The sequence below is a fragment of the Amphimedon queenslandica genome, unplaced genomic scaffold (assembly GCF_000090795.2).
Source record: "Amphimedon queenslandica unplaced genomic scaffold, v1.1 AMPQUscaffold_13377, whole genome shotgun sequence".
In the NCBI taxonomy this organism is placed as follows: Eukaryota; Metazoa; Porifera; class Demospongiae; order Haplosclerida; family Niphatidae; genus Amphimedon; species Amphimedon queenslandica.
In genome coordinates this window covers 16207-29289 of record NW_003546387.1, presented here as the reverse complement: position 1 = coordinate 29289, position 13083 = coordinate 16207, and the positions used below count along the sequence as shown (strand labels likewise).

The 13083-nt window shown below is 33.6% G+C and overlaps 2 protein-coding genes and 2 long non-coding RNA genes across 4 annotated transcripts in view; 3 read left to right on the top strand and 1 right to left on the bottom strand.

Annotated features, from left to right (window-relative positions):
* Positions 1-295, top strand: part of LOC100634318 (uncharacterized) — a 21025-nt gene extending 20730 nt beyond the window's left edge. Inside the window, exon 40 of the mRNA XM_019997286.1 lies at positions 251-295. Within this exon, the coding sequence (XP_019852845.1) occupies positions 251-295 (45 nt within the window). The remainder of the gene's footprint in view (positions 1-250) is intronic.
* A 1720-nt stretch (positions 296-2015) lies between these two features.
* LOC109582544 (uncharacterized) lies at positions 2016-2404 on the top strand. The gene is made up of 2 exons (XR_002185141.1): positions 2016-2326; positions 2368-2404. It is a non-coding gene; the product is annotated as an uncharacterized LOC109582544 (long non-coding RNA).
* A 1093-nt stretch (positions 2405-3497) lies between these two features.
* Positions 3498-7188, bottom strand: LOC109582543 (uncharacterized). The gene is made up of 5 exons (XR_002185140.1): positions 7064-7188; positions 6961-7017; positions 6001-6156; positions 3880-3941; positions 3498-3568 (listed from the first exon to the last, which is right to left on the bottom strand). It is a non-coding gene; the product is annotated as an uncharacterized LOC109582543 (long non-coding RNA).
* Positions 7189-9169: 1981 nt separating this feature from the next.
* LOC109582545 (uncharacterized) lies at positions 9170-13083 on the top strand. The gene is made up of 3 exons (XM_019997289.1): positions 9170-9418; positions 11310-11348; positions 11582-13083. The coding sequence occupies exons 1-3, from the start codon at positions 9358-9360 to the stop codon at positions 12853-12855; spliced, it is 1374 nt and encodes a 457-aa protein (XP_019852848.1). The 5' UTR covers positions 9170-9357; the 3' UTR covers positions 12856-13083.

The following is a 13083-nucleotide window of genomic DNA, read 5'->3' as shown; positions in this document are numbered from 1 at the left end:
TTTAATTGCTGTTGTAGTTATGAACTGATGCTGTTATGTTGGCTCGAGTGTCCTAATGATAGACCATTGTTCAGTGAATTGAATACATCAATTAATGCACTCATTGATCCACTGGCTCAATATCTCAGTCTACAATTATAAACTTTTGTGAGGAAGAATCAACAAAAATAATTCTTTAATGAACTTAGCTAGTAATTTCTTGACAGTTGTAGTGTGACATGAATTTACATAATTTGTGTAACTCCTATAGGCCTTACTTTTCTTTATTGTAATGCATTATATTGTTGTCTTATGAGAGGCCTTGCAGTTATATAAGGCTAACCTCACTTTACTAAGTTGATCTTCATATATAGATCTATATTGTTTTTATTATTAAACTATGATCTTTTTTTAGTAGTCTAAAGTGTGTAATCTTTTGAAAGAGATTTGTTGTGTGAGACTAGTCTAGATCTGTTACATCAACATAAACAAATCTTGGAATTGCTAAATCTACATCTAATACAAAATAGCCTAATAAAAAGGTGTGAATGTAAAATATAAATACTAAACTGGTATAAAACATTAATTTTTAGAAGCTGTTTGAGATACAATTTATTAATTCAAACATGATAAGTAATAGTTAAGCACAATAATGAAAGTGTGAATTAAATTAATCATTCATTGTCATTTCCTCAACAGCCACAACTATTATAACTATCGGAAGCATGATTAACTTGATTGATTTCTTCTGATACTTTTCAGCCTAAAAGGGAAGAAAAGCAGGAGAGAGAGGAGCAAAAGAGAGTGTAGGAAAAAGTGACATATTAAAGGAAATCCTTGTTTTATTTTGAGAGGCAAAACTTTTTCAGATCGATAAAGTTAATTTTTCAAGACAACTTTCATGGATTTTTATTTTTAATGGCAAACAAATATTTTGCCATAGATTTAATGGTTGTATTCCAACACAAAAGTTTTTCTCCAAACATAAGCACTATATTCAAAAATATTGAGCTTTTAGGTATTACTTTTTCCAGTTGTTTGACACCATCAGTGACTTAGTGTTCTCTCAACATTGTAGTAAATGCTATTCAATAATGTACACTGTAATAAAATAATAGTAAAAATACATGAAGATGTTACACACTAATTTGCAAGAGGTACAACTATTAATTGGAACCTGATGGCAAAGCCCAAGTGGTTCAAATACATGTGTAGGTGCAATTCTGACATAGAGGCACATGTACATGTTAACACATAACTGTTATAAGCAAGCAATGATTGTGCATACATGTACATGTACTATAACTAGAACAAAAAAAATTTTTTAATTATTTAGTGTAGGGTTGAGCCTTTGTTCAGGGGCGTCGCTGGGCTTGAAAGATTGGTAGGGCACTATAGGTCCATGAAAGAGGTGTAACTTTTTCGCACGCGAAAAATTTTGCAGTATCTCATTAATATTCATGATGGGTGTGGTCAATTTTGGTCAATTAATTGATTGATTAATTAATTAATAATGATCTTTTGACGCCCAAAAATCATAATGGCGTTCATTTCCAGCAATAAATTGCTTAACTACCGACTGTATTTCTACATTATGAGTCAGTTGTTGGTGTGTGTGAAGAAGTAAGCAGTGATTGAGTTAGTCTCGCCCCGCCCCTTCGCTACCTCAGGTAGCGAAGGGGCGGGGCGAGACTATGATTGAGTCTTTCCTGGATAGTTATTAGATTAATTAACTTGAATTAATAACTAATTTTAATAAAAATGGCTACTGATCTTCAAAATATTGGTGGGGCAACTGCCCTACCTGCCCCTTAGGCAGCGACGCCTCTGTTGTTGGATTTGAACCTATGAAATGAATTCATACAAGACCCTGTAGGGTTGCTGGTTTAAAAGTATAAAATGATTTCAAACAAGCCCCTGTAGGGTTGCATCAGCATTTAAACACCAACATGTCAACCCTACACTGCAGGTATGAAATGGCCTTTGCAGCACTGATGAGTATTGCTATCAATGTTAGTGTGGCAATTACAGTCGGGCAGCCAAGCCTGATTTCTTATTTCTAACCGGAAGTGACGTTTTTCTCAAAATGGCTGACTTTTAGTGTGGTAGTGTCACTTGCCTATTTTGATTGTTTATGTCAAAACTAAGAAGTCTACAGTTACTTTGCTGTTCTCTGCACCTTTAGCATTGGATAAAGATGTAGCTAACTGATCTTCTACATTTATAATCAAGAACTGTTCGTGTTTCAGGTGCTTGTTTCCACTGTAAGGATTTAAAATGGCTGACACAAAAATCATACTAAATTCTATAACTTGTAAAATAGAGTGAATGCAATCACACTTACAAGGTAGCTTATTAGTATTATATATGCCTGTTAGTCTGCAAAAGTTTCATTGCTCTAGGAGAAAAGGGAAAATTTTTCTAAGGTATTAAAGGTCCCAGCAAGTAGCCTAGCTATGTGTTTGTGTGTGTTTAGCATTGTTGTATCCATGAGTATAGCTTGTAATTCTTGATATATATGTAAATTGTAGCTATTGCAGTGGTTTTCAACTTTCTTTATATCTATATTTGGAAGATATCTTGAGATTTCATGAGAGCCGCAATTTTCGTTCATATTTGTACTCACATGAACTGTGTTAAGTATCTGGCTGCCTATTTTGGCATTATAGATGAAGGTTATTGTGAGGATATAGACTTTGATCCCAATTATTTTCTTCCTGGATAAAGATATCATGATATATTACAATTTTTGTAATAAATTTTAATTAATTTAATTATACTTAACAATAAAAAAATTGTAACTTCAGTATTCTTTGGAGTGCAATCATGAAATTTTGGTATGTGGTACTTAAAAGGTATCTTTACATGGTAATTGTTGTCTTACAAGTATTCCTTGTGAGGGAAAATTTTTCTAAGGAATAGAATTATTGTGTTCAAAATTAGCTGTAAGTTCCCCATAAAACAGCATAGCTTTGCTGTTTTCATAAATGATGTGCTCTATTGATCAAGCACTTTATCTCTCATTGTGGCAAGTCCATTGCTGTGATAGTTCTCTGATTCTGTCCAAGTTTTCATGTATCTATGTACGCTACCACCCACGCAGTTGCTCAATGAACGAGAAATAGGTTTATACACAATTTATATGGACTTCCGGTTGCTTGGCTGCCCGACTGATTAAATGACTGAATGAGCATTATGGTAAATGTTGTGCATTCCTTTAACTAAGTTATGATATCATTGGGCAATTATACCTGCAGTGTAGGATTGACATGTTGGTGTTTAAATGCTGATACAACCCTACAGGGGCTTGTTTGAAATCATTTTATACTTTTAAACCAGCAACCCTACAGGGTCTTGTTTGAATTCATTTCATAGGTTCAAATCCAACAGAGGCTCAACCCTACACTAAATAATTTTTTGTTCTAGTTTCCATCCTTTTTTTGAAGAACTTAAGGAGTTGTTCCAGAAAATAAATAATAATTATTAAATAAAATAAATATTATTTCTTAAAAAACAAAAATTATTATAGTTAGCACTGAAAAATATATTTTGACGAGAGGAGTTTTGAAACGTATTCATTACAGGAAACCTAAAAGAAGACAAACAAGAAAAGTCATGTTAAGAAAGCATCAAAATGTGACAGTATTGGAATGAAGGAAATTGATGGAAGTTGCATTCCATGCCATGATTCCAGGCTACGTTACGTTAAGGAACAAAATAATGTTGAATAAGGAAAATTTGTGTTATACGTGTATGAGTCCTTGAAACTAAATTATGGAAAATTAAAATTAATAAAGTGGCATTATTTGTAAACTAAAGTGTTTGTAAACTAAAGTGTCATGCATAATGTACAGAAAATAATAAAAGAGTGAAATTTTGAAGTATTATAGATGTACTTACACATATTGATGGAGCTCCAGTGTGAGATAGAGAGGGAGACACATGGGGGACGGAGGGAGGAACTAAGGGAGGGAGAGAGAGTATGAATCTGACAATGTATACATGTACACAACATCAGCAGCTAAAGCAGCAAGTGTAGTTTCCAATATAGAAAAACCAAGGTTGTACCATGATTGTTGCAACCTTGTAACAAGTTAGTTGCCACTAAGTTGCCACTACCCGGTCACAACCTTGTAAAAACCTTGGATTTGACAGGTTTTATTGGCTTGTGACAACCTTGTCACAAACTTCTCACATGTACAATAAATTTAATAGAATAACTATAATCTGAAAGACTATCAACACATTATTATTATTGACATCCTAATCCCATATACCGTATAGCGGAAAATTTTCGTGGCCCAAAAATTTCGCGGATCCGTTCAAAAATCAATTTTGTGGCTTTAATTTTTGTGGTTTTCTACTTTTCGGCCATCTTGAACCATATTAAATCAATTTTTGCAAATTTTATTTTCGTGGATTTTGAAGAAAACACGAAATCCATGAATATTTTGGGCCATGAAAATTTTTCGCTATACGGTAGTTTCAAATGATTTCTAGATACTTGTAATGTATCTATGATACATGTAGCTAATGTATAAACATGTGGATGTGTATTATTGTTATCTTTATTGATTTGTATAAGTGTTGGTCAATGGTCGCTTTATATATCATAGCAATAGCTTCATATCATCGTGGGGCACACTTAAAAAACCTCAGTTTCCTGTCAACCTTCGCACAACCTTGTCACAAGGTTGTTATGTTACTTACATGTTAGTCACAACTTAAACACTTTTATACAAGCTAGGTTGTTAGCTATTACTAGGTTGCTAGAACTATGCGAGGTTGTGATCTGGTTGTAACAACCTTGGAATTTCTACATGTATGTGGGTTGTTTGTGTGTTTACTTAAACTGAGTGAAGAAATATTGACTCTTGAAATACACATACATGTACATGTACAAAAATATAAACAGGACACTGAGCAATAATAGTCTACAAGTCATGTACATGTAGATACAACATGAAAACTGCATCTTTACATCTTTACATAACCAGTTGGCAGCATGTACAGTACATGTACCTGTATTAAAGAACTTATCATATAGCGGGAAATTTTGGAGGAACTTAAATTTGGCAAATTGCTAAATTCGGGCGATTGGTGGATTTTAATTTGGCAAATCTGTGGCCATATGCCATTGAGCATGCGCATAATGGCTCAAAATGGTGGATTATATTTTGACAAATGGCTATCAAAATGCCAAATTCAAAAAAATTAATTTCCCACTATACAGTATGTTCTGAAAAATTAATACTACTGTGATTAAAAATTGTTTGTACTTATGTAACTATATCTACTTTAAAAGGTACACCTTACCATACTTAAACTTATACTTAAGAACAACTAAAAACAATATAAAACATTAAAGGGCTCAGCCTTGTAGATTATTAGCTGGAAAAAAGCAGAATCTCTACCTTATGTTGCAGCTAGAAAACTCCTGACTTGTTTCTTACTTTAAGCCTTGCTACACTGACTTTATAATAGCCATAAGCTATAAAAAGGCTGACCAGTTTCGTGCAGTCAGTGACAAAGGTGACATTTGTTTGATTTTCACATTTTATCTCAACAAAAAAGGAGTTTCATAGTTACTTAATTGCACCTGTAACCTTTTCAAGCAGTTGGAGAAGTATTTGGACGGTATTTTGCCTTATCTTATTGCTAGGAAGTAGGAAGATCATGACTTCTGATTCCCGTGTGCTGATCGCCATTTTATTTTCTTTCGGCCACTCCCACTTTCAATGAAATATTGAAACTATTGCACTGCTAGGCATGTGCAGATATATAAAAGAGATACAAAATACGTACGTGTACATACAAACAAACTCTACTCATCTTAGTGGGCTTCGCCCAATTAAAAGCAATGTGTACTTGTACTTAATACTACTTATACACATATTTTGTAAATGTACTTAGGCTTTACTTGAGTACTTAGATTTAGGGTTTTTTATTAAACAAACACCAAACAATGAAGGATACAATGTAGAAAAAATAAGCAAGCAAAGCAGGTTACTGTACACATACCTGTAGTATAGTGTAGAAACAGTCACAGGTTGTATCCATTACTTGCTGCTGGACACTGAGAGGTACAATCTCATTTTAGTGACTATTTGCTGGAAATAAGCTTGTATCTCCTTCCAATTTAATATCCGCCATTTTATTTCACTGTGGCAATACCTGCTAATTAATAAGCGTTGTAAATAACGAATATTTTTGCCCTAATAAAAAATCCTTCGCTAAGGCCACTCCAATCATAGTATCCCATTACAGAGGTGGGGAGCAGGTTTAGTCATTCCCATTATTAATTATCACTTGTATAAGCTATGTGTATAATTATATATTTGTAGCTGCCAATATTCACAATTTTTTTAACCATGACCGGCAATTATCATGCATGTAGAATTGTAGATACCAGATGTAATACGATATTAAAGCAAAGCATCCTGATGCAGTGTTCTTGAGTTGTTCTTCTTGCTGTTACTAGCTAGCCCTTGGTCTTTTTGAAGCTGCTTTAACCAGTTCTTTTCAAAACTACCCTACTTGCTGTATCTTGGAACTCTCTACCCACTCCAGTTAGTGTTATTTATTGGCTTGGGTGTGGTTTGCTACCGACCAGTCACCAGTAACAATTTGCAGCAAGGGGCTTGGAGGTAGAGGTTCATACAAGAAGCTAACAGAAACAGAACAAGTCGCTATTGGTGAATAGCTCCACTAAAGCTGCTAAAGAACAGAAAATTAGGCTCATACCGGTCTTGTTATCATAGCAACATTCTATCGGTTTCCATGGTACTTCATTACACTTTTATTTTTGCGAATACTAGCAGCCGTAAATATTACTTATGGTAATCAAAATAGTGATGGGGACCACGTGGGCATAAAATGGGAAAGCAGTATATGAATCTAGTTGCATGGAGTGGCCTAAATATAATACATGTAGTAAGGCATGCATGGTATAAAACTGACAATTTACTCTATTATATTTACCTTACTTGAAGAGATGGAAGTAAACCGAAGTATATGAATTATGTATCAGACACAAAACTAAGCAATAAAACCATTGAAATTTATTTACAATAAGTTCTCTCACTGGAAGTGATTGGTGTCACGTCAGTAGATAGCCAGGTGTTTAGGCAAACACATCATCTCAATGTCATCACAGATGAGCCGGTAATTGTAAAAGGCTTTGAGGTGAAAGAGCTTCTTCCAATCTCGCTCCATTAAAATAATACTGAGCATGCGCAGTTGGCTGCATCAAAATGGCGTCCAACCACTTGGTGAGTCCATGTGTGCTTGAAAACAACGCGAGAAATCATTTTCTAGAATTACAATGCAAAGCCACGCTGCACTAGCGTCCCTTAAATGCAGCACAATGGTACAAAAATCATATTTTTAGGATAAAAACTGTAGGACTAGTTCTTACTAAACTGTGGAAGAAAGAGAAACCCGAACATTTGGTGCATGCAGGCATGCATGCATTCATTTACCGTAAAACTATCTTATGGAAGTTTTTACTACTTTTTATAACACTGAAATGTTTTGATAAAATTATAAAGGACATCTGGACTATCAGATAAGCCACAAGGAATTTCTAAAGATATTAAACAGGCTCAATGCTTCTGGGATGGCAGCCATTTTGGGGGCGCGCTCGTCCAACTCAACCTTACATACCAAGCGCTGCTAGCGCTTGGTAATAGCTAGAGAATCTGGTGGAGTAAAACTTAAGCAAATTTGGTGAATTGAGGTATGTATGTTTTGTCAAAATTTTTGATATGGCTTGTAGCAGCATGCACTGGTTAAATTTTGCTAAATTGTAACTCCAAACCTCTTTTATAGAGTAGACAAATGGGAAATTTTAGCATTCCATTAACCAAAACGAACAAATGTTTGAATGCTTATACAGCTTACACCTTAATTGGCATTAGATCATTACCAATCAATTACATTGTTCTTTAGGTCACTCTAATGACTGAAATCAGTGCAGGACCCTACATGTATACAGTGTATAGCTCAATACCTAATGATTATACATCAGATCTTATTATTAATAAGTTATATGCTTGATTAGCACAGAGCCTGAGATAACAGTCAGACATCAGATATTTTCAGACCAATTTGCTTGACAAAATTTAGTTCCTAACAGCAAGAGAACATAGAAGACTTATTTATCAGCATTAGAAGGCAGAAAGAGCCTCTATAAGTCTTCATAAAAACCCAGCTGTACATGCAAGGTGGTGAAATCAATTGTAGGAATTTTTACACTGTTATGCTTGTTTTTTAGTAACTAGACTATAATAATACACTTTTGTGCTATAGCAAACTAAACTTCTTGCTAGAGATCCTTCACTTAAGTCACAAAGTCACAATCCTTTTAAGGAAAAACCACCAAAGTATGTCAATTGAAGAGAGAGGGAGAAGGATTGGATGAGAGTTTCATTAAAAGTTGATTAATGTGATTATTGTAATGTCTTCCTCCAGTTTTAGACTTTTTGCTCATTGCATCATCACAACTGAAATGAATCAAAAATAGATCAGTAGTGGAAGAGAAAGAAGTAAGTTTTTAATTATCATCAATAACTATTGATTCATTATAATTATAATTATAGGACTTAAAGCCGGGCAACCTGCAAGGTCAATTGGAACTGAGTTGTAAAAGGACAGTGTATTTTCACTTTATTATTTCACATTAAATTTCAGTTTACAAAGTTATGGGTAACGTTTTTGCTCCTTTATAGCCTGATGCTTTTACTGCTTGTAATTAAGGGTGAGAGTTAGTTTAAGACTCATTTCTTTCTTTAAAATGCTAAGACCAGTTCTCCCCTATGTATTGTTCTACTCCAATGCTTTAACATATCTTCAGGTAATCATTAGTACAATATCTTCATTGCAGCAACAAATAGATCCATTGATTATGGTTTCATTTAATTCTGATTTGATTAATCATATAATTAAGTAAAATATAAGCCAAAACCAATTTTACTTTACTGTTAAAAATTTGTTTATTTGTTGCAAACTGTTGTATAGTAAGAAATCCTACACCACTGCATGAAGAATTAATTTTAATCCAAAGCATAGTTGTATCCCAGGCCACACAGACTACTGCAAGAGAGCTTTTACCCTCTTGTTTTTTTTACTTTTTTATCAATTTAATCCTACTACTTTTCCATTTTTAATTTTTTTATTTAGAGTCTAATCTAACTTGTAGATAATTACTTTTTATGGACTAGCTCCAGCTACGTGGGTGTGGTAGAACTATAATTATTATACATAGATCTATATCAAGAGTTGGCATTGTATCATAACTGACAGAAAAAAGACGTAGCTGGCTGTTGTATAGCCCAAGCCTACTATATCTCTGTAATAAAGTTTCTTCCTGATAAAAGGATGTTTGGTGTACCGTGGCACCTCTTGTTCTTAATCATGGTGCAGGTCTCTATTGGATCTGGTAAGAAACATGTATGATCATTATTACTTATAGGCTATTGCTTCTTAATTCAAACAAAAACCACTGTATTTTAACTACCATTTGATAATATCCCCTTGATTTATTAAAAGGGTAACCAGCATCAGTGAATAATTCAGTGCATGCGCAGGCTTTTCAATTTTATAGACTGTACTGTATAGCCGGATAATTTTGGCGATCTAAAACTTTGGCAGCTTTGCATCAAAATAGCCTAAATATAATATTAGCGGTTTACTATCTTGTTTTTTCTTTAATTACTCTCAGCTCTTGAAGCTGCTCCTCAGCAGTCCTTGCCCACAGTCTTGAACTGAAATAGTGAGCATTTTGGCACTTTTTTAGTATCACATGCTCATGATGGGAATCCACCAATTATTATTGATGGTTTATAATATTGGTGGTTTTATTCTGAACTGCCAATCTGTCAAATTTTTCAGCTATAGATCCACGGTTTATAAGATAAGCTCTCAATTTATTACATCTGTTATGGTGTCTTAATCTTGTCATGTGAAAGTTAACTGGTTGCATAACTGTGATGGTTGCCACCCATGCAATAAGAGTTTTTGTTGTAAACAAAGCTGTAGGTATTAATGTAATTTTACTACTTAAAAACTAACCATGCAGTTGCCAATAAAGCTTTGTGTAAACGATGAGAGAGGGCTTTAGTAGCAGGATGGACTTATTACAAGTGCTATCAGTGCTATTACATGGTGTGGGCCTATTAAGTGTATTGCTCTTTAATGGGGCTTTTTAAGTTGTATTAAACGGAAGTTTAGTCAATGACTTTGACGATGTTCTATTTTTTGTATAAATTACCTTTTACTAAATCAGCATACCCTTCGTAATGCTAAAATTTAAAAGCACAATTAATACTCACCCAAAGGTAATAGTTTCTATCATGTAGATGGTCAAAAGTGTGTGCATATACTTGTTTAAGTGTAATAAGCCCATAAAGTCTTACCAAATAATGCCAAATAGCTGCAGTATGACGGGGAATGAGTGAAGTAGGCTAATATACACTTTGTTGCAATTTTATCCATAATAAATTTCAAATTATAATAGCGAAAAACAAGTATTCAAGTGCTTTAATTGTTCCCAATCAAGCTTTCTGTACGCAAGTAGCTTGGACCATGACCCAATTAATTTACATAAGAAAGTACCAATTTGGCAATTACAAATGTCAACATTGTTTGATCACTATATAATTATCTAGATCATTTTCCTTCCTCTGTATGTGAAGGGGTAGACCTTACACTAATTATGCAAGGTGACTGTAGTTTTGTTTACTACCTTTCCCTGTGTGATAAAAGACACTGGCAAATAATTTGTCCTGGCTGTTTTTCATTTCCTGAAAAAATACATGTAATGCACATATTGTTTAAAATTCATTTCATTTTGTTGTTAATTTGCTATGTGGAAGTAATAGTGGCAATTAAATTAATTGCCACTATTACTTCCACATAGCAAATTAATGTGCATTTCATATAAATTAATAGCACATTATTATTTATTGGAATAGATGCTAGAATTGATTGGTAATTAGACTATGTCATCATGACATGCAAGCTATATGCATGATTTAGCATTCATCTTCTTCTGTAACTTCTTGTGCCTTTTCTCTTTACTATACTCAGTATTGTCACATTCTTGTAAATGGCTGAAAAGTATTATCATCATCACAAATTTTAGTTATTGAGAGTTACAATCATTAATTTTGTATAATGTCTAATAATTATGCAAGCAAACTGACCTTTATACAATAGTTATTTTCATGAATACACTAATTACATGGAATCTATGATAGATGGTCAATATAATATTAAATTTATATTATTATATGCCACCTAAATAATCTGCTTTTTTTTCAATACTATAGATATTGCCAATTCAATTGACACTAATAGAAGATTGAAAGGTAAAGTTAACTGTTAAGATATAATGTGTTAATGATAAATATCCAAATAAGCAGTGATTTTAATTTAAAATCAAAGGTATAATATTGTTTATTGCCTGATAAGAAGCAAACTATAGTATTTTTGTAATTACACACAACTGTTGTAATTTTATTTTTATTACTATTATATTAAACCACTAATAATGTTTAGCATTACAATGTCAAATTGGCCTAAATTTATCACTTGTTTATAGGCATTCCTAGTATTGGCACTAATGAAGGCAATAAGTTTTGTTTTTCTTTTCTTCAAAACAATGAGGAAAACACCATTAATATACTCAGTATATATATTGGTACACAAGAACATGAAAATGTTGAATATAGTATAAAGTCAAAAATCAGTGGTGTTGCTAGAAATGGCATTGTTAAGCCAGGACAGATAAAAAAAGAATTTTATCAGTATACCTCCTATAGTAACTTTGAAACTGATTTGAGCTTCAATCCACCAAGAGTAAAAGGTATGGTTCCATTCAATTCAGTGAGTAACACAGGCATTATTGTTGAAACTGTGGATAGTTCACATAAGATTTCAGTGATGGGTTTTAGTGATGGAGCTGAGACCTCAGATGGTTTTACTGCTGTTCCAATGGTCAACATGTCAAAAAATATTTCAATAGACTACCAGTATTCAGTATTCACTGCAGGAGGAAAAGAGTCATCTATTGCAGCAATTACTATGTGTGATGATTTTGACACAGAGAATGTTACCATTGATGCAACTCTCATTTCTCAAAGAAGCTTTTTACCATATAATGGATCCAGCCTACCTTTTCAGAGTCATTACACTTATGTTATCACCAGTTCTGATGATATTATTTCCAGTATCAATGTCGTAGCTACTCAACCAATTGGATTTATGACTGGTCATGAGTGTGGTCAAATTTCCATTGATCAAGTAGGCTGTGATCATCTCATAGAGCAAGTACCTCCTTCTTATACATGGGGTTATAATTTTTTAACTGCTCCATTTCATACAAATAATTTTGGATACATATTGAAGCTTTTGCCTGGAAAAGACTTTGGTACTAACTTCAAAATTTTTTGTACAGTAAATACTACTGTGACTGTTAATACTACTGTGGAAAATTTTGTGAGGACAGATCGTCTGGTTGCAAATAGAGGAATTTTTAACATTACTACTCAGAGCTATTGTACTATACAGTCAAACAAACCTCTTGCTGTAATGCAATACGCAAACTCAAACTCAGTGATAGATGTTGGTGACCCAGCCATGGTATGGATACCAGCTGTCAGTCAGTATCTCAACAAATATTTGATAACTAATGATGTCTCTATTCGCTCACAGTCCTTTACCAGTAATGGCATTTATGTGACAGTTTTACCTCATTGTTTTAATGCTAGTGCTATATTAGACGAGACACCTACGGTGCATGGCCTCGCTGCTATAGCCGGGTTAAAGAAAGTATGCTCCAAAAGGATAGTTCCCTGCATTTGCACTTGCTCTTGAATATCTGCAGAAGTATGTGGCAAGTTACTCTAGCTCATCATCAGCTGGTATCATCATCTGCAATGCCGGATGGCAGCAAGCAAGCTTGGCTAAGAAAGAAGCTAAAACTGTAGAATTTATGTATAATTATTGTTATTATTGTTATCAGTTGTATTTGTTATTATTGTTATCAGTTGTATATATCTGATTATTTAGTTATGCTAATTTTTCAAGTATTAGTACAGACAA